Source organism: Bos mutus, chromosome 26 (assembly GCF_027580195.1).
Source record: "Bos mutus isolate GX-2022 chromosome 26, NWIPB_WYAK_1.1, whole genome shotgun sequence".
Lineage (NCBI taxonomy): Eukaryota > Metazoa > Chordata > Mammalia > Artiodactyla > Bovidae > Bos > Bos mutus.
The window spans coordinates 27,678,670-27,706,623 of record NC_091642.1 but is presented as its reverse complement, the minus strand read 5'-3'; the positions used below and the strand labels follow the sequence as shown (position 1 = coordinate 27,706,623).

The 27,954-nt window shown below is 41.1% G+C and overlaps 3 protein-coding genes across 3 annotated transcripts in view; 2 read left to right on the top strand and 1 right to left on the bottom strand.

Moving 5' to 3' along the window:
- The first annotated feature begins 509 nt into the window (after positions 1-509).
- TAF5 (TATA-box binding protein associated factor 5) lies at positions 510-16,449 on the top strand. The gene is made up of 11 exons (XM_070363358.1): positions 510-2,287; positions 4,485-4,722; positions 8,794-9,109; positions 9,864-10,027; positions 10,135-10,270; positions 11,014-11,134; positions 11,883-12,012; positions 13,443-13,607; positions 14,569-14,746; positions 14,930-15,107; positions 15,413-16,449. The coding sequence occupies exons 1-11, from the start codon at positions 1,729-1,731 to the stop codon at positions 15,628-15,630; spliced, it is 2,403 nt and encodes an 800-aa protein (XP_070219459.1). The 5' UTR covers positions 510-1,728; the 3' UTR covers positions 15,631-16,449.
- A 2-nt stretch (positions 16,450-16,451) lies between these two features.
- Positions 16,452-21,820, bottom strand: ATP5MK (ATP synthase membrane subunit k). Its single transcript, XM_005888039.2, has 4 exons — positions 21,693-21,820; positions 18,337-18,432; positions 18,156-18,248; positions 16,452-16,555 (listed from the first exon to the last, which is right to left on the bottom strand). The coding sequence occupies exons 2-3, from the start codon at positions 18,421-18,423 to the stop codon at positions 18,159-18,161; spliced, it is 177 nt and encodes a 58-aa protein (XP_005888101.1). The 5' UTR covers positions 18,424-18,432; positions 21,693-21,820; the 3' UTR covers positions 16,452-16,555; positions 18,156-18,158.
- A 107-nt stretch (positions 21,821-21,927) lies between these two features.
- Positions 21,928-27,954, top strand: part of PDCD11 (programmed cell death 11) — a 41,163-nt gene continuing 35,136 nt past the window's right edge. The window contains 6 exon segments of the mRNA XM_070363881.1: positions 21,928-22,033; positions 23,868-23,980; positions 24,949-25,080; positions 26,039-26,117; positions 26,120-26,205; positions 27,645-27,806. Of these exon segments, the coding sequence (XP_070219982.1) occupies positions 23,879-23,980; positions 24,949-25,080; positions 26,039-26,117; positions 26,120-26,205; positions 27,645-27,806 (561 nt within the window). The 5' untranslated portion in view covers positions 21,928-22,033; positions 23,868-23,878.

Here is a 27,954-nt window from a genome sequence, read left to right as displayed (position 1 = left end):
CTGTGATGTTGGAGAAGATTCTTGAGAGTCCCTTGGAATGCAAGGAGATCAAAGCAGTCCATCTTAAAGGAAATCAGTGCTAAATAGTCATTGGAAGGACTGATGCTGAAGCTGAAACTCCAATACTTTGGCCATCTGATGCGAAGAACTGACTCACTGGAAAAGACCCTGATGCTGGGAAAGACTGAAGGCAGGAAGAGAAGGGGACGAGATAGGATGAGATGGTATCCTCTGGGTGGTATCATTGGATGCCATCATTGACTCTATGGACATGAGTTTGGGTAAGCTCTGGGAGTTGGTGATGGACAGGGAAGCCTGGAGTGCTGCAGTCCATGGGGTCACAAAGAGTTGCATACAAATGAGTGAATGAACTGAAATGAACTGAGTCTAATTTTTAAAATGAAATTTTAAAATAAATTTAATCAGTCATACTGAACATTTTATTTAAAGAACACAATATCAAATATCAGAGTGTATTTCATGTGATATTTATACATATCATTGTTAAAAGTTGTCACACTTATAAATATCCACATATATATGTGAGTCTTGGGTTCTGGTGTTAAACATATTTTTATTGTGAATCATGGCCAAAAAAATTGAAAACTCCTGGTCTAGATCAGTGCTGTCCAACAGAAATATAAGGTGAGCCACATACGTAAATAAAAATTTCCAGAAGCCACAAAAAAAAGTAATAGGAAATAAATTTTAATATTTAACTCATATAAAAATACCTTTCAACATGTTACCAATAAAAAAATTATTGAGCCATTTTATATTCTTTTTGTCTTTAAAATCCAGCGCATATCTCACACTTAGAGAACACCTTAGCTCAGACTAGGTACATTCAGTGGCAGTAGTCAATAGCCACTCCTGTAGTAGTGCAGGTCAGTTTTGCAATTACCTACCTTAGGAGGCAAACTCTAAATTCACTCTTAGCTGTGTGAATTTAAACTTAGGAACTGAACAAGATTGTAAACTCACACTAGTGGCTACCTCTCCCATCACACTCAACCCTAGAGATGGCACTGAAATTGATAGATCAGTAAAAACTGAAAACTCTGAGGATGTGTGTGTGTGCACATGTGCACGTATGTTGATAAATAGGGAGTGATGGGGCTAATGGGGCCAACACCTCACAGGTTTTCTTGTTTTGGGTGCATCCTTCGCCTTTTACCAATGCTGGGCTTTAGCCTCTCCCTCTGGGTATATAAGGTAGCTGATACCTTCCGGGAAATACAAATTCATAGAGAAAAGTAATGGGATGCAGAGGGAGGTGCAACTGCTAGTAAAGCAAGAAACTGAACAACTTAAACTAGATGAAATAGATTAAATGCATCAGATGCTACCCAGTTCTCGCTCATCTCCTCCCCACTCTCTGCCCTTGCCCCTCCCTACCCATGTTTCATAATCTTACATTAAGTCAAATTCCATTAGTTTTATATTTCAGTGTTGGGATCACCATGAACGTCATGAAAAATAGCTGGTCTGCAATAAACGTAACTATTATCCAATGCAAATGCAAGAGGCTGTCTCCACGTCCCACTTCCTGCCTTTTTGCCACTCACTTTTGAAAGTTGCTCTTGCTGCGATTCCTTTTTCTCATTCTTTATCGCCCCTCCTACTGCCGTAAATTGCCCCCCAGAGATGTCGTAAAATGCTCCTCCCCGCCCTCCATGTGGCGAAAACGCAATCACGCTTGACGGCGCGAGGTGGCTCAGCCGCAAGATGGCGGCGCTGGCAGAGGAGCAGACGGAGGTGGCGGTGAAGTTAGAGCCTGAGGGACCGCCGACGCTACTACCTCCGCAGGCGGGGGACGGCGCTGGCGAGGGTGGCGGCGGCACAACCAACAGCGGCCCCAACGGCGGCGGCGGGAACGTTGCGGCGGCGTCGTCGGCCGGCGGAGATGGTGGGACCCCCAAACCCTCGGTGGCTGTCTCCGCCGTTGCACCGGCGGGGGCGGCCCCGGTCCCCGCCACTGCTCCGGAGGCCAGCGCTCCCCACGACCGACAGACTCTGCTCGCCGTGCTGCAGTTTCTACGTCAGAGCAACCTCCGCGAGGCCGAAGAAGCGCTGCGCCGTGAGGCCCGGCTGCTGGAGGAGGCAGTGGCGGGCTCCGGAGCCCCGGGAGAGGCAGACAGCGCCGGCGCTGAGACGGCTAGCGCGCTTCTTAGTCGGGTCACCGCCTCGGCGCCCGGCCCTTCGGCCCCGGATCCTCCGGTCAGCGGCGCTTCGGGGTCCGCCGCCGTCTCGGGCTTAGCGACAGGTTCTGTGGCTCCGGGTAAAGGTGAGCCTCTGGGTCCCTGGTAGGCAGGACCGGCACGGCGGGGAATGAGCCGGGAAGGCAGAGGCTGGCAGGCCTGCACCTCTGCGGGCTTGTTTTGAATTTCCTGGGCCCGCCTCTAGGGCCACATGCCCGCCCCTTTCCCTAGTGCGCCGGCTGCGCAGTCAAACCCTCTTCCGAGCTGTCAGTTCCAGCGAGAGGCTGTGGAGAGCTGTTGAGCCGAAGGATGTATGGGGACGGTGGGCGCGGAGAGGCGGGAACTTTCAGGCTTTTGGTTCTTCTTATTTGGGCTCTTGAGCTTTGGGCAGGGATGCAGCAACATTATTTGTACTAGCGTACTTTTACTATAAATATTTTATGTTGTTTATCTTAATTTTCACAGTTCCACTGTGAAGTAGACAGTACTTCTATTTTAGAGATGAGAAACCAGACCGAGAAAGGCCAAGGTATTTGCTTTGGACCACACAGCCAGAGAGTGATGGTACATAGTGTAGCCAGTCTTTCTCAAAATATAGGCTAAATACCATTGGTGTTAAATTTTTTAGAAAAATGCAGATTCCTGGGCATCACTTCAGACTTAGTGAATCAGATCCTGTGCAGGTGGAGTCTGGGAATCTGCATTTTCAAATAAATGCTTCAGGGACTTCCCTGGTGGTCCAGTGGTTAAGAATCTGCCCTCCAACGCAGGGGACGTGGGAACGTGGTAGGGAACGAAGATCCCTCAAGCATGGGGCGACTAGGCCCGCGCTCTGCAGCTACTGAGCCCGCGTGCGGCAAGGAAAAATCTTCGGAGCCGCTAGTAAGATCCAATGCAGCCAAAAATAAATATTCTAAGGATTTAAAAAAAATGCTTCCAAGAGATGTTGCTCTATGGCAAGGTTTGAGAACCATTCATTTAGGAACAGGTATTGGACTTCAGTTTCTGTCTCTGTTGTTTTTACTTGTGTGATGCTGACTTACTCTTCCTAAGCTTGAGAGTTTTTTTCCTTCTATTAAATGGGTTATTGTGAGATTCATATGTCAAATGTCTGCCACTGACAAGTTTATGCCAAGTACCTATACCTGACACTTGAGGCTCCCCCTTCCCCTTTTTCTTCAGCAACTGTTGTCACAAAGTCCATGCAGTAAAAGCCATACACAACATAAAGTTTCAAAGATGATCCTGAGCCAGTAAAAAATGTTTATTGAATTAAATTACCCATTGTAGAGCCTCTTGCCAAATTAACCTGTGTTTATGAGACCTAATCTTGGCAGCATTGCCAGGAGTGAAGTATGAATAGGAAGCACTGTAACCCATAAGTAGAAATGTGTACAAATGTGATTGAGAGGAATCTTTTTAAAATCTGAATTTGGGGATGAACTATAAGATGGATGAATTATGTTGTTGATTATTTTGCTATAATCTCTCATCTCTTTAGAAACTTGACCTTCAGATTGTAACTCAGAAACCGGTACAAAGAAAAAGAGGCCATCATAGTAACCAAAAACACTGAAAATTTGTGCAGTAAAGAGCATAACAGTACTGTAATTACAACTTAAAAATTTTTCCCACAAACCCTCATTTGATTGACAGATGTATGGTTGTTTGGTATTGAAATATTACAAATAAATACTCATGCTTCTTGCCTTGAAATGGTGGTTGTTTTAAGCATATAAAATAGATTTATCTTTTGGAAATATAAAAGGCAAGTTTTTCCCACCAGTAACATGGTTGTATTTTATAGGGAGTGATAGATGTACATACATGAAGTTAACACGGGATAGGATGTGTTGCTGAAAAGTTATAAAATACTCAGGTAGCTCAGAAAGCTGGGAATGTTACTCCAGGCCATGGCTTGGTAGTGGTGAGTGCCATTTGCATTGAGCCTTGAGAGAAGAGTAATACCGTTGTTTGATTTGCACATACCATGTTTTATAAAATTTGTTTTTAAAATAGGGTAGCTCTAGGAAAAATGCTGAATCTTTTTGCTGTTGATTTGAAAATTTTTAAGATGTGGACAAACCAAAGGAGTGTTGGATGGGTAACTGAACCAAACTGAATCCCATTAAAAGATTTTGTGATTGTGTCAGGGAAGAGTGTTTGAGAGGAGAGGGACAAACATCTGTGAAACAGTTCACCTCTGGACCTTAACAAAACAGCCTTAGTCTCTTGGTGCTTGTCAGGTCATTTTCTTGAAGTTATTTTTCATTTTTTAAACAGTTGGAAGTGTATCTGTGGAAGACCAGCCAGATGTCAGTGCCGTGCTGTCAGCCTACAGCCAACAGGGAGACCCCACGATGTATGAAGAATACTATAGCGGACTGAAACACTTCATTGAATGTTCCTTGGACTGCCATCGGGCAGAACTATCCCAACTCTTTTATCCCCTATTTGTACACATGTATTTGGAACTAGTCTACAATCAACATGAGAATGAAGCAAAATCATTCTTTGAGAAGTATGTGAATTTATAAAAAATATGTATATATAGCTATATATATATATATATATACACACACACACGCAGAATGTATATACACGTCTGTAACTACACAAATGTCAGATTGCAACTCGAAAAATACTTTATGAAGGAGAGGTACCTGGTGCCTCTCCTAAACTTAAAATAGAGGGTTTGATCTTGTTGAAGTCAGGAAAGGCTCCTAGAGGTGATGTTTGAGGTGGGATCTGAAGATTGGAGAGGAGTTAACCAGAGGAAGAGAAAAGGGAAAAACTTGTGTGACAGCCCTGTGGCAGGAAGGATCATGGTAGGCCCCGAGATGAAAGAAGGCTAGTGTGGCTGGAGCAGAGTATGGGGAGTGGGGTTTGGTACTACATGAAGCTTGATGGTTAGTTAGTAACTGGAACAGGCAGGTTCTTAGGCCATGTTGAAGGTCTTTGTTTACTCTAAGATCAATAGGTAGTCATATTGGGTAGGATTAGATTTGGCTGAGATTCACTGAAAAACAATAGCTGCCTAAATAAAAATTTATTTTTGCTTTTATTTTAAGAGCAGTAAAGAATTCACCTGCAGTGCAGGAGACACAGGAGACACGGGTTTAATCCCTGGGTCGGGAGGATCTCCTGGAGGAGGAAATGGCAACCCACTCCAGTATTCTTGCCTGGAAAAACATATGGACAGAGGTCCTGGTGTGCTACAGTCCATGGGGGTGCAAAACGTTGGACATGGCTGAGCATGCACGCACTGCTGCTACTACTAAGAGCAGTGTGAAGCTGTGTTAGGATTAGATTACATGGAGAGTGACTAGAACCCCAAACAGTAGAGGCTTGAGTATAGTAAAAGTCTATTTCTCTCTCTCATGATGGAAGGCATTCTAGGACTGGTATGGAGTCCTTGATTATCTGTTGATCATGTAGCACTAACATCCTTGTCATGCAGTTTCCACTGTGGTACAAGGTGACTCTCCAGCTCCAAGAAATCAGATCAGTGTTCAAGTCAGCAGGGAGGGCACACACCCTTCCTGAAAGTTGCAAGTATTTCTCCCTTTTTTATGTCATTAGTCATTGGCCAAGAAAGGTAGGAAATATGGTCTTTGCCTAGATGTCTGTGTGCTCAGCTAGTATTCCGGTGTTTTATTGTGGAGGGAGAAAGAAAAAAATGAATATCTGGGGACAGACATCTCTGCTACAGAAGTTGTGGAAGGACCATGCTTTATTAGATTTTATGTTTTGAACGGACCTTTATGCAGGGGGAAACAGATGATTGGGAGGATAAAGTGATTAGACTGATCATTTTGGAAGTTATTGTGTGATTCTCAACTGAGTGTAATATTATTCCTCCTTCCTGGCTCTTTGAAACTGGAGGTATTTTTGGTTGTTGTATCGACTTGACTGTAGGATCAGGTGTCTTAGGGATACCAAAAGTTCCAATATGTGCAGGTAGTCACGCTTAGCAAAGAATTGTTCTGCCCCAAATACTAGTAGCACCCATGTTGAGAAACACTGGACTGGGGGTGATAGTGTTGGTGAAGGGCAGTAGACATATTTGTGAAACACTTGGTGAAGGATTAGATATAGGTGTAAGGGAGATAAAAGTGTAATTGATAATCCCTGGGTATCTGGCTCCCTTAGCTGGATAGGGATGCTCTTCACTTAGAAAACCCTGGAAGAGGGCAGGGTTTGTCAGATTGTAGAATAATCTAGTTCAGATTTGTTTATGCCTTTGACTCATTTAAGAGATGTCAGGTTGATAGATGGAGGATATATAAGTGTCTGGGCTTAGAGGAGAGGTAGGGGCTAGAGCCATAAATTGGAGTCGTGTGCAATATTGATGGATAGGGATGAGATTATTTGAAAGTGTTAGTCGCACAGTCATGTCCAACTCTTTGCAACCGCATGGGCTGTAGCCTGCCAGGCTCCTCTGTCTATGGGATTTCCCAGGCAAGAGTACTGGAGTGGGTTGCCATTTGCTTTTCCAGGGGATCTTTCTGACCCAGGGATCGAACCTAGGTCTCCCACATTGCAGATTCTTTACTGTCTGTGCCATGACGGAATCCAAGATTGTCTAGGAAGGAGTATGAAATAGAAATAAGTCAACGGGAGGGCTAGACCTGCACCTCAGGGGACTCCAACATTTGGAGGAGAAAATTAATAAAAAGAGTAGAAGAGACTACCATGTAGAGGAGAGATGAAAGGAGAGGCCAGAGAAGCAGAAAGAAAATCAGGAGAGAGCTGAGTTATGGAAGCCAGAGAAAAGGAGTGTTTAAGATGGAGGTGTGCTTAACAGTTTGAATGAGAGCTCTTTATTTCAAGCAGTAGACCCAGCAGCTAGGGCTTGTCAGATAACACAGGTAGTGTTAATAGAGGTATGATGGAACCCAGGATTCCTGGCTTCTGTGCCAGTATGTCCATTCATTATTCTACACTGCCTAATAGAAGGTATATAGAGCAAATGTTTGATAGCTCAGTGTTTTGTTTTTTTAACTTTTTATTTTGTATTGGGGTGTAGTTGATTAGCAAACAATGTTGTGATAGTTTCAGGTGAGCAGTGAAGGGACTCAGTCATATGTATACATGTATCCAAACTCCCCTCCCATCCAGGCTGTCACATGACATTGTGTAGCTCCGTGTTTTTGAAAGAAAATATTAAGGCTGATGATGACAGAATTTCTAAGCTAATTTTTCTTACAGTGCTGTCATCAGAAGGGCTTCTCAGGTGGTGCTACTATTAAAGAACCCATCTTGTCAGTGCAGCAGATATAAGATGCTGGTTCGATCCCTGGGTAGGGAAGATCCTCTGGAGGAAGGCATAGCAACCCACTCCAGTATTCTTGCCTGGAGAGTCCCGTAAACAGAGGAGCCTGGAGGGTGGCAGTCCATAGCGTTGCAGAGAGTTGGGCATGACTGAAGCGACTTGGCAGGCATGCATGAACTGTCCTCAAAAAGCCTCTTCCTCTTCCAGTCTCATGGTGTAGCCGTCTCCTCACCTAGGAAGCTGGGATATCATAGGGACTGACTCTGTGTGTCCTTGTCATGAACAATCTCAGCCCGTGCCAGGACCCCATGCTCAGATGAGGTTATCGGCAGACACTAATACAAAAATTAAGAGGCTGAGATTTCTAATTTCATTCACATCTTCAGTTCAGTTCAGTTCAGTTCAGTCGCTCAGTCGTGTCCGACTCATTCACATCCTAGAAACTCTTGATTCATATTTTGATAAGTCATGCTAGGCTAACACAGGTAACAGATTAGGGATCTATTGGCTATGTGTCAGAGCTAAAGTCCTAATGTCTTTAATCATTTGTTTTCTAAATGTTTTTGCATTGTTTGCTGCTCTTTGTGAATGTTACTGTATGATTTTTACATTTTATTAGAATAAGATTTGTAGAAACAAAAGTACATTTAAATTTAGCAATTGGCGCCAAAGCTGAAAGCTTTATATAATTGCCTTTGGTAATGGTGAGTAAATGGGAGTGCTTACTCTTTGATATCAACATATTCTTATTCTTTAGTCATGTTATTAAAGTACTGATGTTTAATATATATATCTGGTATTAAGAATATAAGAAATCGCTAAAAATGATGAGTTTTGTGAGAATGTCATGCATTGATTATTGTTGAGAGGCTGAGTGATAGGTATGTTGAGTTTATTATATTAGTTTCTACTTTAGTATGTGTTTGAAATTTCCCATAATAAAAAGTTTTAAAAAGTGGGTTTTGAGAGAACATCAAGATTCTAACATTTTCAAACCTCTGCCAATGGTGGCATTCAAACCTGACTGTCCACCAGTGGTGGGTATCTTATCTTTCATTCATCTATGGTGTTTATTTCAAATTCCCTTAAAATGTTTATGATGCATTTCACTAGAGAATTAACTTGGTCATTTTTAGGATGAATTCAGAGCTGAATTGTAATCATTTTGAATTGTGTTACTTCTGATTCTACAACTTAGTCCAGGATTATTCAAACTACTACGTTGAAAGTATTCTGGGATGTTTATAAATATATGGGGGAGAGGCAGATCCCTTAATGATTACATTGAAAAATGCCTTTTTAAAATCACTGAAACAGGTTCCATGGAGATCAGGAATGTTATTACCAGGATGACCTACGAGTATTATCTAGTCTTACCAAAAAGGAACACATGAAAGGGAATGAGACCATGTTGGATTTTCGAACAAGTAAATTTGTTCTGCGTATTTCCCGAGACTCGTACCAACTCTTGAAGAGGCATCTTCAGGAGAAACAGAACAATCAGATATGGAACATAGTTCAGGAGCACCTCTACATTGACATCTTTGATGGGATGCCGCGTAGTAAGCAACAGATAGATGCGATGGTGGGAAGTTTGGCAGGAGAGGCTAAACGAGAGGCAAACAAATCAAAGGTATGGGAATAAGAACTATGTAATGCAGATTATGAAAACTTGTTGCATTTCCATCTACATAATTTACACGTTTTTCTTACAGCTAGTTTGGGGATAATTTTACTCTGTATACTAAGTTTCATGTTCTAAGGATGATGTGTATATTAGTGAGGATTTGAGAATGGTTGCATTTAACAGAACCCTGATTACACTGGCTGAAACACGAAAGGCTTTTTTCCTTCACATAAAATGAATTAAAGAGGAAAGCCCTCCTAGGCTGGTGTGAGAACTCCACAATGCCATCAAGGACCCTGGCTCCTTTTACTTTTTGCTGTGCCACCTTCAGAATGTGGCTTTCTTCATTGTGTTCATAGGTGGCTATTGCAGCTCCAACTTTGCAGCTGTATTCCAGGAAGGCAGAAGGGGGAGGATATACTTGCTGAATCTCCCTTCTTATGAGGAAAACAGTATTTCTAAAACACCACCCAGTATGTTGATATATAGGTTTATTGGCAAGAATGATACGATATGGCCATTCTCAGCTGCAAGGGAGCCTGGGAACAGAAATGATTTTAACTGAGCATGCTGCTGCTCCAACAAAATCAGGGTTCTGTCGGTAAGGGAGAAGGAGAGACTGTCTATTGGGTAGACAAGTACAGAATTGGTTTCAGGATATAAATGACCCTATTATAATTGTGATTCCTATCAAGATATTAGAAAGATGTATCAATAAACAAAAAAGTAATTTTAAAAAATTGACTCTCTTGACTTGTAGGTATTTTTTGGCTTATTAAAAGAGCCAGAAATTGAGGTGCCTTTGGATGATGAGGATGAAGAAGGAGAAAATGAAGAAGGAAAACCTAAAAAAAAGAAGCCTAAAAAAGATAGTATTGGATCCAAAAGTAAAAAACAAGATCCCAATGCTCCACCTCAAAACAGGTGAGGGAAAAAACTTCAGGAACATGTGTGGAGGTGTAAGACGATGTTATAGATGGTTCCAGTTTTTTAATATTCAGAGTAGTTTCCAGTTTGTTTTTCTTTCACAGAATCCCTCTTCCTGAGTTGAAAGATTCAGATAAATTGGATAAGATAATGAATATGAAAGAAACCACAAAACGAGTACGCCTGGGGCCAGATTGTTTACCTTCCATTTGTTTCTATACATTCCTCAATGCTTACCAGGTTGGTAAAATAATTGGGTAGTTTCTGGGGGAAAATTGGGAGAGTCGTGGAAAATGGTGATTAACCATTTAAAAGTAGCTTAGATGTCTTAACTAAAATGGAGTTTTCTTATTTAAACTCTTGATATAAATATGGCTTCAAGATAGCAGTTAGAAAAGGAGAATTGGGCATTGCTCAGAATAGATAGAAGAAAATGTTTAAAAGACCTTTAGCAACTTGTTGGTACCAGAATCTTGTTTGTATGTATCCTTTGTTTCACTGATCAGAATTCTGCTAACCTTTGAAAAAGGAGGAAGCTATGTGGTTCATCTCTCTGAACTTAAGTATTTACTTAAATTTTTTATTAAGAATTCTGTATATCCTTATAGACTTTTTATAATAGACTGCTGAGGATATATTTAGTAAAGTACAAAAATAATTACATATACTTTGTACTATAATTATGGCTGATTTGCATTGTACGGCAGAAACTAACACAACATTGTAATTTTCCTCCAATTAAAAAATAAAATTAAAAAAAAAACACTTGATCTATATATGCATTCCAAATTTGGAGGGCAAAAAGTAAATTATGACATGTTCTCAATATAAGTGTATTTGAACAGTGAATTTCAAAAGAGAATGAAATCTCAAATGATCTTTTATATGAAGAAAAATAGCTGTCATTATGTGTTCTCTCAGATGTGATTATAATTTTTTTCCCCTAAAACAGTATTGTTTAGTATGTATTTTTTAATTGGCAGGGCCTCACTGCAGTGGATGTCACTGATGATTCTAGTTTGATTGCTGGAGGTTTTGCAGATTCAACTGTCAGAGTGTGGTCTGTGACACCCAAAAAGCTTCGTAGTGTCAAACAAGCAGCAGGTAACTAAGATGACCTGTCAGGATACAAACTCATCATTAGTTTACACCAATCTTTATTCTGTGGAACATACCAGGACATTGTGATCTTAGCAGAATTTCACTTGATTTTACTTTTAAGTCAAATTGTTAACAACATTCCCAGTAGTGAAAAGTGTATTGGAGTGGCAAACAGGAGACTGGGGTGCTAGACTGATTTAATTTCCTTGGTCCTCAGTTTTCTCATCTGTAGAATGAGGGCATTAGGCTAGAAGACTCCCTGAAGTTAAAAATCTAACATTTTATGATTGTTTGTAGATTAAAAAAAAAGTCTTCAAATACTGGGAGAGTACTTTTCTGTTTTAGCCATAAAAATGGCTAAAATGAACTAAGATCAGGGTTACATTTTAAAGTTTCTTGCTAGTTGTATTGTTTAAACAAGATAACACATTCTCAATAATTTATTTTAATATTTCTATAGTTTTATTTTGTGAAACATTGTGATATAGTGGATAAATTGAGTTTCAGCCCTAGTTCCAAGACTAAGTAGCTGTGTGCACTTTGGCATGTTAGTAACTGTTCTGAACCTCACTTTCTTCTCTTATACCCTGAAATGATAGCACATAATTTAAAGGCATTAGCATAGTGATTGGTAAGTAGGAAGAACAGTTCAAATGTTAGTTCTTCTTCTAAATTCTGATATATTAAATAATTGCCTTAAATTGTTTTAATAAATATATTTTTAAAAAGTAATCTTTCTGGATCATTTTAGATCTTAGCCTGATAGATAAAGAATCTGATGATGTCTTAGAAAGAATAATGGATGAGAAAACAGCAAGTGAGTTGAAGATCTTGTATGGTCACAGTGGTCCCGTCTATGGAGCCAGCTTCAGTCCAGATAGGTAAAATGCAAACTATAAGAATTAAATACTGCTGTATTACATTGAGATTAAATGAAAGGTATATGAAATATATATATATGTTATGTGAAAGTTAACTACTGGAAACATTATGCAAATGTTGGGGAAAATACTTTTAGAAAAATCCCATGGTTGCCTATCATTCATTATCTTTTAGGATTTTGCCCTCTGCTAATTCATCTTGGGGTATTGGTGTATAGTAGCTCAATTTACAAAATTAGGATGCATAACTTCAGGGTTTGCTGGTTATAAAAATTAGCTTTAGTTTTATGTAACTCCAGTAGGGATTGAATTGGTTCTTTGGGTTCCTGCTACGTGTTTGGTGGCTACTGCTGTCTTCTGCAGAGAAGGCAATGGCACCCCACTCCAGTACTCTTGCCTGGAAAAATCCCATGGATGGAGGAGCCTGGTAGGCTGCAGTCCGTGGGGTCGCTAAGTCGGACACGACTGAGCGACTTCACTCTCACTTTTCACTTTCATGCATTGGAGAAGGAAATGGCAACCCACTCCAGTGTTCTTGCCTGGAGAATCCCAGGGACGGGGGAGCCTGATGAGCCGCCGTCTATGGGGTCGCACAGAGTCAGACACGACTGAAGCGACTTAGCAGCAGCAGCAGCAGCTGTCTTCTGTCATCTCCAAATTCACAACAGATTCCTGCTATTAAAGGCATATTGCCTATCAACTGAAGATTTATCTTTGTATAATCAAAAGAACTAATACTGATAAGGGAATTAGAAACCCACAAGAATGTTTGTCTAATTTTCATGATCTCTTAACATTCTACAGCAATGTGGGGAGGGTATTTTTTTGTTTTTTTTGTAATACCATCTATATCTTATTGCTTTCAGTCCAAAATCTTTCATAAATATTTTCATCTTTATGAAACTTTGAGAATTTAGATTTTTGTTTTTTATAGGGTTTAGTCAGATGGTACATTTATACTTGAGGGAAACTTCTCATTTCACTGAAAACCATAGTACTTTCTGAGTAGTTTACTTTTGAAGGCTTTTTACCCAGCTTTGTATAGGGTATGAAAATAGCAACTCCATTTTAAAGTAAAAAATTACTGATTTTAAGTGACATATTTTAGAAGCCTTTTTCACGTGACCTCATTTGACCATACTTTTTGTCATTACCTCTTGGTTTTTTGTTTTGCTTTCCAAAGAACTGTGCTTTTCTTAATAGATATTGTTTTAAAAAACCTAAGCTTATTCAGTAGGTGCTCAGTAGATAGTGTCATGGCTAACGTTAGTACTTTCAACTTCTGTTATCTACTGTGAATTTCAGGCATAAATTACAACTGAGATGTAGTAGTCAGTTACCTATATTTAACATATACAAATGTACAGAGAAACTGGACAGGTACCTTAAGTTATTCTAGGAATCAAATATATTACCTTCTCTTTTCTCAGGAACTACCTGCTGTCCTCTTCGGAGGATGGAACTGTTAGATTGTGGAGTCTTCAAACATTTACGTGCTTGGTGGGATATAAAGGACACAACTATCCAGTGTGGGACACACAGTTTTCTCCATACGGATATTATTTTGTATCAGGGGGCCACGACAGAGTAGCTCGGTAAGAACATTATGAGCTTAGGACTGGGCCTATTCAACGAACAGAACGGTTTCTTGTTGGGAATTACAAACTCCAGCCAAACTTATTTTCACTTCTGTTCTTATCAGCTTTTTGAGAATGTCAGCATTTGTAGGTCATCTGAAAACTAATTTGGGACAGAAATATTTCTGTCGGCAATCATGTCTACACCAAGAGTCCATGCCCTCCCCTTCCCCAAGTGGATGCTAAACCTTGTCTTTTGCAGCCACTGTGAGCTCTTTTATTTCTGTCATATCTTTAAAAGTTCAGGATGAGGTAGCTTGGGTTTGAAATTATTTGTGGTCGCCCCCCCACTGGGGGCTTCCCTGGTGGCTCAATCAGTAAAGAATCTGCCTGCAATACCAGAGACCCAGGTTTGATCCCTGGGTTGGGAAGATCCCTTGGAGAAGGAAGTGGCAACCCACTCCAGTATTCTTGCTTGGGAAATCCCATGCAGAATAGCCTGGTGGCTTCAGTCTTATGGGGCTGCAGAGTCAGACACAACTTGGTAAGTAAACCACCACATGGTAGCCAAAACTAGGGAAAAATACTCTAGGAGTTAGACTAGAAGTTGGAGAGTGTACATTCAGAGAACTAAAGGATTATAGAATTAAAAATTTTTTGGACCATGTTAACTTAGTTCTAAGAATGTTTAGGGAATTCCCTGATAGTCCAGTGGTTAGGACTTGGTGCTTTTACTGCCGAGGGCACCAGTTAAATCCCTGGTTGGGGAATGAAGATCCTGCAAGCTGGATGGCATAGCTTTAAAAAAAAAAACAAAAGCTTAGTCTCTAAGTCCTTCCATCCTCCTTTCCCTCGGGTAAACTAGTGAGGGGGACCCACTTACAGCTATTTCACATGGTGGTTTCTGTATTTTGAATAGAACTTGGCATTTCAGAGTTAACTACTAATTACCTTGTGTGCTCAATAATTTTTTAAAAAGGCTCTGGGCTACAGATCACTATCAGCCTTTACGGATATTTGCTGGCCATCTTGCTGATGTGAATTGTACCAGATTCCATCCAAATTCTAATTATGTTGCTACGGGCTCTGCAGACAGAACTGTGCGGCTCTGGGACGTCCTGAATGGGAACTGTGTAAGGATATTCACTGGACACAAGGTATTTTAACTTTCATTATTCCAGCACACAAGGTTCTTTGAGATTAAAAAGTTTAAAAGTTAACTAGTGACATACATTTTAAAGATACTGTCCATACCCCTCAACTTTGTTATAGTTCTTTTGTCTCATTTTCTTAGGTATTTTTAACCTTACTTTTGATTCTTGCCATGTACTTTTTTTTAGGGACCAATTCATTCCTTGACATTTTCTCCCAATGGGAGATTCCTGGCTACAGGAGCAACAGATGGCAGAGTACTCCTTTGGGATATTGGACATGGTTTGATGGTTGGAGAATTAAAAGGACACACTGATACAGTCTGTTCACTTAGATTTAGTAGAGATGGTGAAATTTTGGCATCAGGTAAATGACTAGAACTGGCTTTGTGGTCAAAAGTCAACTGTATATTTAAAGGAAGCACTGAATGTTGACAATTGCAAAATTAAGTCCGATTTTGGATTTTGCTTCTCTTTAGCATGATTCAGGATTGTTACCTACATGTATATTGACTTCTCAGGTTAAGCTACTGCTTGAAATTCTTGAGGGAATAGAATTGTTAAGTTCAGATTTCTTTTACCAGAAATGTAAATACATAAAGCATACTTGACATGTCAGAAATTTAAGTATGGCAGATTCTACTAAATAGTTTCCTTTTGATTTCCACTTAGGTTCAATGGATAATACAGTACGGTTATGGGATGCTGTCAAAGCATTTGAAGATGTAGAGACTGATGACTTTACTACAGCCACGGGGCATATAAATTTACCTGAGAATTCACAGGAGTTATTGTTGGGAACATATATGACCAAATCAACACCAGTTGTACACCTCCATTTTACTCGAAGAAACTTGGTTCTAGCTGCAGGAGCTTACAGTCCTCAATAAACCATCGGTATTAAAAGACCTTTGGAAACTACTGTTTGAAAAAGGGAGACTAAAAGCAAATACCTCAGTGATTACTATTTAAGCTACAAAGAATGTTTTGTCTATATGGATCTGGAAGTATGCTGCTTAGAAAATCTGTACAGGACAGTTCCACGTTTCTATAGCAACCACATTTAACTAATTTCCGTTAGTTGAATAAGAGGTATTATGTTTGTGGAGGGGACATTCATGGTGCTTTGGATTGTGTGGAAACTATGCATTTTCTGTTCAAATGCTATTTTAATTTATTATGTTAAAAAAATCAATTGATTTCAATAATTTGTCCTGCTTCAAGATTCAAATTGAGTAATATAATACCATATTGAATTTTAGCTGAAGAATTCCATGAGCATGTACGTTTCTGCTGTAAAAATGTAGTTACTGTATGGCACTCAAGTACTATGTTATATGATCCACTAACATTTTTGCTTGGCTCATGATTAGTGGAACGTACGTTAACTGGCTAAGATGAACTACAGTTCCTTTCTGAGAAACAAATGAAGTACAACCATCCACTGACATCTGAATTTATACCTGTTGGACTGAGTGCACCCAAACACTCTATAAACCAGGTGAAATTAACTTCCATGTTCTACTTCAGCTAAAATGGCTGCATACAACCTAGTACACTTGAAGTCAGACATTTCAGTTGCTTACCTCCAGTACTGAGCCTTGCTTTGGAAAACTAAAAGATTTAGACCAAGTTACTGCCAGTTTTTTGCCTTTGTTGCATTTTGTACAGTTTTTATATTTTTGATATCTTGTAAATAAAGACAACCAGCTTTTCCAGGTTCATAATTTATTGTACAAATTGAGTATCACATGATGAGTTGACATTAGCTTCTTCAGGCATGGGAACTTAACAGATAATGTACAGCTCAGAATCCTATAAACAAAGCAAAAATAGTTTAGACACAAATGTGTTCAACTCTGCTTTTAAGACATTCAGTAATTATTAGTAAAAGACTATCCATGAACCTCCCTGAAATTGAACGCAAATTCATTAGATTCTCAAAGGAGTCATTAACTCCCCCAAATTTAGTTGTCTCTCAGCTTTCAACAATTTAATCTAAAACTCCCACCTTTAACAAAAGAGCTGTCAATAATTCATTATGATCCAAAATATACATTGTTGTAAAAGCCTAGTACATAAGATACTGGATTGACCAAAAAGTTTGTTCAGGGTTTTCTGGCTTATGGGAAAACCTGAATGGACTTTTTTGCCAACCCAGTAACATTCCCCGCCCAACCCCCCCACCCCCGCCCATAAAGTAATAGTTTAAATAGTAGAAAGGAGGAAGGATGGTAGTATCCCCATTATAAAAACAGAGTAAGGAGGTACCTAATATGAAAAACTGGGTTTCCCTTGTGGCTCAGATGGAAAGAATCCACTCCAGTATCCTTGCCTGGAGAAGCCCAGGAACAGAGGAGCCTGGTGGGCTATGGTCTATGGGGTCGCAGAGAGTCGGACACAACTGAGTGACTAAGCACGCACACAGTATGAAAAATTGGGCAAAAAACTACCTGTCAGGAAAAAACCATGGATCACTGCATTTTGGGCTATGCAGTCAGTCAAAACTACGGTCAATAGTTTTGGGACTGGAAAAGGTCTTAAGAGCAGAGGAAAAAATTTTCAGTCATGGAAAGCTACATTAGATAAAATCTAGGTTTTGGGTTTTCTGCACATCGTCTACTGCCAACAAAATACTTACACAAGCAAGGGCAAATGGGGGTTGGGTCGCACTAAGAAGAAAATGAAGTCTAGGTGGGATTTAAGGAAATGACAGATTGCTTACATAAAAATTCAAAAGCAAGATGCATTCGCAACTGATTTAAAAGGCTGGTTAATAATTACTACCAAAAAAAATTACAAAAAGAGCTTATACAAGAAAGAAAGGATCTTTACAAAAAGAAAGTCCCAAATGTTAAATAAAAACACAGAGAATGTTAAAAATACAAATGGTACTCAAATGGAAAAAATATACAACTTCATAAAAAAAATATTTTTACTCATCAAAATAACAAACATCAGAAACTGACATTATTTAACATGGGGGGTGGAGAGGGAGAGAGAAAGCTAGGTGTCCCACAACCCTTTCAGAAGGCACTGAAGAGAATAAATACTTCTTGCTCAAAAGCATTTATTGTAATGCTATTTATATTTAAAAAAATTCTAGTAGGAAACAGATCTGTATAAAATAAATCATATATCCATGAGCACCCATGCATTCAAATTTACAGAGAACATATTATAAAGCAAAATTACAGATATGGATCATAGCCATTGGAAACCAAACAAATACAATATAAAAGAGCTAAACTGAGATATTAACAAAAACTGTCAGGGTGATGGAGACATGGGCAATATTTTTCTTTTTCTGAATGTAATAAAATTTTGAACAATGACATTACTTTTATAGTGTGGGGCAGGGGAACCCTAAAATCAAAATGGCAAAGTTATAAAGTTTTAAATGTTATCTCCTTACTGTTTATGTTGCTTTCACAGCTGGAGTTTTTTTAGACCTTAACTTGAAGTATAAGACTATCAAAGCAATACTTCCGTATGTGGCCAGCACACACTGAAAAAGAAAGGAAAAAGCAAATGAGTTGTTGTCACATCTATATTATTCTAAAACATAACTACTTAAAGGTATCATTAATACTTACATTCATTCTCCCTGTGAGAGTGTAAGAGTTGAAATATTTTTTGATACCAGTGAAATGGAACTGGGCATCAGCTTCTGGACCTGCCATGATTTCAATCTTTTAAAAAAAGAAAGAAGGCAACAAATTGGTTTGGATGCTATTTATTGAAAAAAAATTTTTTAATTAAAGTCACATAAGTATGGTATATGGCATATACATACTGTATATAAATATTGTAAATTTTATGTATGCCTCACCCAAGAAAGCAGTAGCAAAATGGTGGAAAAAACATTGCTAAGAATTTGGAAGGAGGACTTTTGTCTTGGTTGCTATCACACAACATTCCAGAATATACATCAAATAACACAAAGAACACAGTAGTCTCTAACTCCATCTTCTGACCCAAAATTGGTTGATGTTTTCATTCCTGGCTCTATTTATATATCATAGCACACTGTGCATGGAATTCCATCAGTTTTAAGACTAGTTGAAAGCTGGAGCTTGTGATACTTTTCAAAGTCTCTCAGAGGGGTAACAACCAAAACAACTAACTGAACGGCTCACCTTGCAACACCACTTTTTACAGTTTTTCCTATAAATAATTTAGGACCTCCATGGGAAGGAGGAGACAGGATTATTTATCACCAAATGGAATTAATACACACTAACTATTGGTGGTGGAGGGGAAGCAAAATCCTTACTCCTTACACCAAAAACAGATGAAAACATGTAAATGTAAAAAGTGAAAACAAAATATCTGAAGAAAACATGGGCAAACATTTTAATCATCCTAGGGAAGGGAAAATACAAAGGTGGCCGAAGAAACACAGATAATCAACCTCATGATCAGTGAAGGAAATATGAAATGAGACAAATATTTAACCATCAGACTGCAAAGATAAATTTATCATAATAAGCAGCAGTAATGGGAATGTGGGAAAATAAGCAGTCTCTCTGCTGCCTGGAGGGAGTGTAAACTGGAGGGAGTACAACCTTCCTAAAATGCAATTCTGTAATATCTACTGAATTATGACAGAGTATAGTTTACCCTTTTATCTAGTTGGTTCAATTTGTTCAGGAATTTATGGCAACTGAAATACAGTTTATGGAAATAACTACAAGTGCATTTATAGGAAACTGATAAATGATGGTTCCCATGGGAGGAAACACAATGCATGGAGACCTTTAAATATAGACATGAAAAGATATCCCCTTGCAATAGTAAAAGTTCCTATTTCTGGGCATTATAGAGAACATCAAAGGTTCTCAAAGTTTGGTCCCTACACTGTCAGCATCCATTGAAACTCATTGGAAATGCAAATTCTCAGGCCTTTTGAATCAAACTCAGGGGCCCAGCAATCTGTTTTAACGTGTCGTTTAGGTGATTCCGATGTATGTTAAAGTTTGAAAAACACTGCAGTAACAGAAAACCAAACTCTGATTAGTAATTATATAGGGGGGAAAAAAAACCCTTGAAGATACAACAGACTTGAAAAAGGGATTACATCTATAGAGCCTATGTATTTCACAAAGGCATGTATTTCTTTTATAAAGGCACATCAAAGGTCACCAGAGCAACACTTGAAAACTCGTCTGTATGACCGCCTATCTACCACGACCGACGCCACGCCGAGTCGATTGGCAATATAGACGAGCCGGTCGAGGTCCGGTCGAGATTGGTAGGCAGTGGCAGTGACTCAGCCGACTCTTGATGAAACAGAATCAGGGGAAACCTGTGAGGAAGTTGCTGCTATGGAAACCGGCATTCTACAGTTTGCCATTCAAAGGCCTTCAGGGGCATTCACAAGCATAGAATTGGCAATGAAAATCTCGACAAATGACCTTAATTGTGAACACTGTTTCAAGAAGGTTCTTGCAGCAATGAAGGATTCCAAACTTCCTTGGGTCACCTTAGAGGCCTTGGCCAGTCCAGTCCAAGTAGGAACATCTCCATTAAAAGAAAATTTTATCATATGGCTTTTATATTAAAGGTTTTAGTAAATTTATTAAAGACATGCTTTCCCATTCATCTTCAGGAGTGATTTCTGGATTCTTAAGTGTCAAGCAGGTTTCTAGGAAAAACCCTACAGAAAACAAGAGCTTAATTCCCACTAACTTGTGTCTAACAAACATTTTCAGAAGAATGTGGTATTCAACTGAAACAATCTTAAGGTGCCTTAAATCTCCCTCTATACAATAGAGAAGGAAGGCTGATGTCTGCAATATTCCACAGAGGACTAATTCTGACTGTACGGGATGGCACAGTTTACCATCGGCAATTTAGTCCAGATCGGAAAAGCGCTGAGATGGTAGGGTAAGTGAGATGTTGCCGCTGAACAACTGCAGCAAAGCCTGTAAGCACTTCGCTTAGTATCCTCAGCAAACTCCAGGTTACTTTTGGGCAAAGATCAGGAATCCTTAAGTGTACTTAGTGGAATAACTAAACCGAAACTTGCTTTCCTTTTGAGTTACATATCAGTTTAGAAAGACATGAATGAAAAATACCTAAGATTAAACAGAACCGTACTAATTGTTAAACTGTAGGCTATGGCAAAGTCTAAGCCATGGGGTCTTGGCTTCTGTTTCTAATTGCGCGGCGAACTACTTTTAAATATAATTAATCTTTACATGCCTCTCTTCAGACCTGTAAAATGGGCACTTCAGAAAAGGCCCAACGTGACCCACTAGCCTCGCTGCTTTCTGTTTCTCGGTACTACTAGTCGGTCTGACCGGACACCTACCTGAAATGGTGAGATCTCGCGGGAAAAGAGGCAAACACAAGAGATAGCGGCTCAGGTGCCAGAAGCTGCCTCTGGTACAAGGAGTTTATAGCTCTCTGCTCTAGCTACTATTAGTGAAAGGGCTTCCGGCCGACCGAACACAGATATCTAACCCGCTTACCCGGGGCCAGGCCACACTCACTATCGCCGGACAAAGGATGCAGCGCAGCTAAAGGAAACCTGGCTGGACAGCTTTCTAAGCATAGCTCGGTGGAAACAAACTGCTTTGGGCATACAGTGCAAGAGAGGTTACTGTGACGAAAGGTGGGGTCATAAGTCCGAGTTCTGATACAAAATTACGTCACTGAGTGACCTTGGGCGGGGGGCCTCCCTTCCCTGCGGGCCTCCTTTTCTCTACTGGAAAATACAATCTAAGGGCCTTTAGGAGCCTCGCGCCGAGGCTTCCCAGTCACTGTCCGAACCCCCACGCCCGGCCTTCATTTTCTCTAATTCCTTTTCTATTCACCACCACTCTCCGCCAGCCCCCACCAAAGCGAAGGCCTCGCGGTGTGCCCGGAGCAGGAGACAGTCTGATTCCAGGCCGGCCCCACAAAGCGGAGGCGCGTGGTCTAAATCCATGTTCCCCTCCACACTCACCTTTCAAGGGGTTCAAACTCCACGGCCTGTGTCCTTCACCGTACGCTGCTGCCCCTCGATCCCGCCGGAAGACACCGCCTCCCCCTCACGCGTTCAACGGGCCTAAAGGGTTCGGCCCTCTGCGTCGATTGGCTACCTGTCTAAGCCCCGCCCTTCCGTTTCCTGTCTCTACATCTCCTCCCCCTCCCTGTTGAACTGGACCCAGTATAGTTACGGAAATAGGGCATTGAGCCCGCCCACACTTCCGGAAGAGCAGCGTTAGGCTGCGGGTGTACCAGTCTCCGCGTGTGTGATTACAGTGGCGCGGCCTCTGAAGTAGAAGTGCTGGTGTCCTGGGGCTGGTGAGTGGGGGCAAAGCAACAAGGGTGGAAACTTCGTGGCTTCCAGGTCTGTCCCAGGACTAGCTGCTTTGGATCCCTGCCATGAACCCGCAGTGCCGGGTGAGTGGTTAGGCCACCGCATTCCACCTCTGAAGCCGGCTCTGCTGGCGTGGTCCCTGTAATGTCAGGTTATGTTCCTAGGAAGTAGCTCAGATCCCTTTATCGCAGGGTCGCTTTACTCTTTGAAGTTTCAGTTTCCCCTTTTGTGAAGTAAGATTAAGGGTCAAATTCCTAGTAAACTTGACCGCATTGCTTTGTCCTTTTTTTTTTTTTCTTTTACGAAATACTCCTTCCTAGGCTCCCTCTAGGTCCTCACCTCTTCCACAGTCTCAAGCCTTTTTAGATTCCTATTTCCAAGCGTCTCTCGGAACCAACCCCTCCTCCTGTTCTCACTTAAACCTAGTTCTGGTTCTCGTTATTTCTCTATTGTACTGCAGTTGAATCCTACCCGTTGTGTACCTTCCTTCAGTTCTATCTCCTTGTGGCGCTAACGGTAAAGAACCCGCCTGCCAATGCAGGAAACATAAGAGAGGCAGGTTCGATCCCTGGGTTGGAAAGAATCCCCCGAAGGAAGAAATGGTAACCCATTCCAGTATTCTTGCCTGGAGAATCCCATGAGCCGAGGAGCATAGCGGGCTACAGTCTGTAGGGTCGCGAAGAGTCGGACAGAAGCAAAGCGGCTTAGCACGCACTCGGTTTACCTTCGAAGCTTCAGTCCTGTCTCCTTGTCCAGTCTATAGCCTGCAGTATATATTTGTTTTGGTTACTGTTCTGTCTTTTCCTTTTCTTAAGGGTCTAACTTGCCCAAGTAAAAGTTAATTTACTCACACCCAATGAAAGATCTGACACAGAGGGCTCAACCTGTCTTTTAAAATTTAATTCCAATTATTAGGCTTTATTCACCTTGTAATCTAGTTGAACAGTTCTTCAAAGAAAGATGAGCAGCTTGTGAGCAGTTTTAAATATTTTTAAAATTATGTATTATTTATTTGGCTGCACTGAGTCTTTGTTTCTGCAGGCTTTCTCTAGTTGTGGCGAGCAGGGGCTTCTCTGGTTGCAGTACACAGGCTTCTCATTGCCGTGGCTCCTCTTGTTGTGGAGAACAGGCTCTGGGGTGCTGCGGCTTCAGTAGCTGTAATGCATAGGCTTAGTTGTTCATGGTATGTGGAATCTTCTTGGACCCAGGGATCAAAATGATGTCCCCTGCATTGCCAGGAGGAGCAGTTTGACAGACATATTGCTGCTCAAAATAATTGGCTTTTCCTGTCTCCATGCTTTTTCTCAGGTTCATTCTGCTTTTCCCGTTCCACCTGTCAAAATCCTGTTCATCTTTTAACATGCAGCTCAAAGGCATCTTTTTAAGGAAGCCTTCCTCCTTTGCTGAAGCCTCATTATTTTCTACCTTCTTGTTGATAGTTTATAACCTGATCTGTATTTTAGATTATTTGCAGTGTGTGCATTCTTTGAAGATAAGGGGTTTTATCTTAGAAGTGTGCGCATTCTTTGAAGATAAGGGGTTATGCAGTCATTTGAGTATCCGTGACTTAACTGAAGCTGTTTAATGATGCTCCATTGAAAGTATAGCTTACTGGAGAAAGATATGTGGACGTGTGGTTTTGAAGCAAAGACCTTTGGAAAGATGAATTATGGATTATCTGTTGCCTGGCATCAAACCATCCATTTCTTAGGCCTGAATGCTGTCTAGCACACTGGTGCTAGAAGGCTCTGTCTCTTGCCCATCGATCACAACCTTGACACTGAAGTACATATTACCAACTTTTTGCATTGTTTTTAGGACACTCAAACATGGCAGCCATGGAAGAAAGCTTCCCCCGTGGGGGTACAAGAAAGACCCACAAATCAGAGAAAGCTTTCCAGCAATCAGTTGAACAAGACAACTTATTTGATGTAAGTGGGGTGCTTTTTTGGGAAGACTCGCAGAACACTTTCTCTCTAGTGTCCTTATGGAGAATGAGCCTTGTCTGAGAATGTGTGGTTTTCCAGATTGGATTCTTGTTGAAGTCTACTTTTACACATTTAACTTGTTAGAGAGTCCATCCCACCACAAGGCTATATCTTTTGAAGCATGAGTGGCATTTATTGTATAAGGTTTCAGTGCCGTTCTTTCTTTCTGTTTTTGGCCACATCGGGAGGCCTGTGGGATTTTAGTTTTCTGACCAGGAATCGAATCTGCACCATTGGTAGTGAAAGCGCAGAGTCCTAACCACTGGACTGCCAGGGAATTCCCTGTTTCTCATTCTCAGGAACTTACCATGTTGATTAAGGATGGAGAGAAAACAGTTTGAATAAGGTTTGAATGAGGCTATGTAAAATGATCATGATTTGCATTAGAATTTGAAATCTTCACCTAAAGTAGGTTGTACTCCAAATGCTAGAGGGAGCAGAACTAACATTCAATTGTGTGATTAGGTCTATTTTATGTAATCCTTCCAACTGTATTGTGAAGCAGAGATCACCATTCCATGGTGGGAAACTGAGGCCCAGAAAGATTATGTAATTTAGCTGAAACCACACAGCTTGTTATGGTGGAGATCTTTGTGACTCCACCTTTTTTATTTTCATGCACTGTTCCAAATTGCTTCTCCCAATGGGGAACCCCCGTGTCCATGCCTGTCAAGGGAGGAAGAACACAGAAGGGAAGAGTCTTTTAGAAGAGAGCTCAGATTTTCGTCACAGGGAGAATTGGTGTCAGAATGGGAGACTGGCCACGAGGCAGGAATTAAAGAACAGTTGGGAGTGGGGTGGAGTAGAAGGGTGACAAGACAGGGTGACAGATGAACTGATATTGAAGGGAAAGGCCGGATAAACTGCTTTTTATTTTTTTGGATCTTCTCCTCCTCCCTCCCCCGCTTTAGATTTCTACTGAAGAGGAATCTACCAAAAGGAAAAAGATCCAGAAAGGGCCAGCAAAAACAAAAAAGTTGAAAGTTGAAACCAGACAAAGCAGCAAATTTGTCAGAGAGAAGTTTGAAATCCTTAATGTGGAGGTTTGTCAGCGTTTGGCTTTGAACAAACTCTTCCCTTGTTCCCTTCTTTCTTTTCGTATATATACATGTATATATGTCTTCTGTCTCTATTCCAGTTTTGTCAGTGCCTGTGATCATAGATCGTGTGTTGTTTTTCTTTTTAGCGGCCAAGTCCCTCATCCTGCTGATGCTCTCGTGGAACTTGTGTTTTAGTAAATTCATAGGTTAGAATTGGCAATACCCTTAACAGTCATTCTGATTCTACCCTTTCATTTCACAGATGTGGAAACTTATCTCAGAGAGGTGAAGCAGTCTTTTTATGTCCCTTAAATTTTTAGGTAACTCTGATACTTTAGTTATAAAAAAGAAAAAGCCAAATGATAGTGAAGGGAAAGATACACAAGGATGTAGATAGTGAAGGGAAAGATACTTCCAGCCTGCAGAAGTATTTTGTTCGTCCTGTGTGCTACTTAAAAAAAAGTTGGTGCCAACATTAGAAAACTTAAAAATTTTACATTAAGAAAGTGATTTCTGGCTTCTTATAGAACCTTGAAAGTGCTGATAATACAAGTATGCACTCCCTCATATTTGTAGCCACACATTGCTGAATAGTGTTTGTGCCCTTTAGACCTGGCACACGCATGCCGGACTTCCATAGTCTCCCCTGGCCTGTGTTCTGCATCATGTTACCTCCCAGGCATTTGAGTTTGGGTTGCTTGGAATAAAGGAAAAGGTGAGAGTGCCCTCCAACACCCTCATGCTGTAAACACAGTGGTATCATTTCAGCCTTTCATGGTGCTCAGTCAGAAATATGACGAGTATATAATATATACACGTATGTCTCTCTTGTAGCTTTTTTTAATGTTAGAGTTAGGACTAGAGGCCAGATTCCCCCACCCCCACCCCACCTCCCCACCTCCCTACCTCCCTATTCATTGTTCTCTTCCCTGTTGTACATAATTCACTCTTTCTCTTCTAGTCCTTGTGTGAGGGGATGCGGATTTTGGGTTGTGTGAAAGAGGTAAATGAACTGGAACTGGTGATTAGTCTCCCCAACGGCCTCAAGGGTATGTGCAAGTGACTGAAATTTGTGATGCTTACACTGAAAAGCTGAATGAGCAGGTGGCGCAAGAAGAACCCCTGCAGGTAAGGGAAACCTGGATGAAATCTGTAACTGGAATAAGATGTAAGATGACAGCTTTGCTAAGTGCTAAGAAGGAAAGGTACAAGATACCAAGAGAGTTTATCTAGAGAATTTATTTTTAAATTTCTTTGATTTTTTAAATAAGGGGACTTTCACTTAGGCCAGGGAACCTAGAAGACTTGCCTGAGGAAGGGATACCTGAGCTGAATGTGAAGGATGAGGGTAGGCTGGAGAAGGAAGGAAGGGAGTTCAGGCAGAAGGAGCCCGGTTTGTAGCAGAAGACGGCTGGTGTGACTAGAACAGAGAGCAGGGAGAGTGGTGTGAGATAGGGCTAGAGGGCTGGGTGGAGACCAGACCATGTTCAGGATTGGTTTTTCTGTAATCAATTGGAAGCCCTTGAAATGCTCTTATTGAGGTGGGTGATATGTAGACAGAAGACAGAATGAATCAAAGCAGCATGAGTAGTTGCTTAGGACTAGTTCAAAGGCTGCTGTTATAGTCCAGGCTTTGAGACTGATGGATTTACTGAGGGCTGAGGAGGTAAAGTCGGTGCCTAGTGATGGATTCTATATGGGTGGCAAGGCCAAGAGACGTGTCAGAAATGAGTCCTAGATTTCTGTTGAGCATGGTTAACAGTTGGCCAGGCCATCTTGAGATAAGAAGCCCTGAAAGGGTACCGGGATTGGGAGAGATGATCATGATTTTTGGTTGTGTTGAGTTTGAGGTACAATTGAGATGACCAGTAAATAGGTGATTCTGGAGCTCAGGGAGATTTCTCTGTGTAGGTAGGTGGTGGTTGAAGCTGTGGAGGAGGAAGAAGTTGCTTATAGGGAGCACACAGAGGGAGAAGAGACTGAAAGACTGAACCAGGAGTCAGCACTGTATTTTAGTTGCTGAATAAAAGGAGAGTTGCTGTTAGAAGAAGGTGGGACCAGAGAGGCAGAGGGAAAAAACCAATGAAGGAAAGGTCAGAAGCCAGGAGGAAATGTTTCAGGAAGGAAGCAGCACCAGAGTAAAAATGCCTTGTTAAGGCCATGTGAGAGAAGGACTGCAAAGTGGGCTGTTGGATCTAGCCACGTGGAGGTCATTGGAGATTTTGTTGGGAGATCAAGTATGGAGTGAGGGCGTGGAACACAGATTGCAGAAAGTTGAGTAAGCGGAAGATGAGAAAGTAAATGAGGAAGTCCAGTAATTGTAGAAGATTCTTTTGACAAGTCATTTTACATCTGCTTGTTGCGTGGAGATGTTTGGAGACCTTACCTGTAATCCAAGACTGACATGGCCACAAACCAATGCCTTTGTGGGTGAGCAGTTACTCTCGTCGTCCGCCTTTTGGGCTCTGGGAATCTGAGGATGAGAAACCATAGAATCAGGGTTGGGCAGTGAATTCTCAGTTTAGGGGAAAGGTATGTATCAGATTTTTCTCACTTGTATTATGCAGGACCTGGTCGGCTTGCCTGAGCTCTTCTCACCTGGAATGCTGGTGAGATGTGTGGTGAGCAGTCTGGATACCACAAAGGGGAGCAAAAAGAATGTCATGCTATCTCTGAACCCCAAAAATGTCAACAGAGTGCTGAGTGCTGAGACCCTGAAACCTGGCATGGTACGTGTCTGGGGTGAGGGAGGGGGAGCAGGCAACATGCCTTCTCCGTGTCCTGCCTTCTGGGGGTGTCTAGACTACCCTTCACTTTCAGCTTAACTGTTACACATGGGGGTGTGTCTTTTCCTGGGGGAAGATCTCCAGGGTGCTT

Bases quoted from the DNA above. Each gene is read 5' to 3' on its own strand.
- TAF5 (XM_070363358.1), top strand. From the start codon at position 1,729: ATGGCGGCGCTGGCAGAGGAGCAGACGGAGGTGGCGGTGAAGTTAGAG. The intron at 4,723-8,793 runs GTATGTGAATTT...TCACTGAAACAG, and splicing joins GCAAAATCATTCTTTGAGAA to GTTCCATGGAGATCAGGAAT. The intron at 11,135-11,882 runs GTAACTAAGATG...GGATCATTTTAG, and splicing joins TAGTGTCAAACAAGCAGCAG to ATCTTAGCCTGATAGATAAA.
- ATP5MK (XM_005888039.2), bottom strand. From the start codon at position 18,423: ATGGCAGGTCCAGAAGCTGATGCCCAGTTCCATTTCACTGGTATCAAA. The intron at 18,249-18,336 runs GTAAGTATTAAT...TTTCTTTTTCAG, and splicing joins CTCTCACAGGGAGAATGAAT to TGTGTGCTGGCCACATACGG.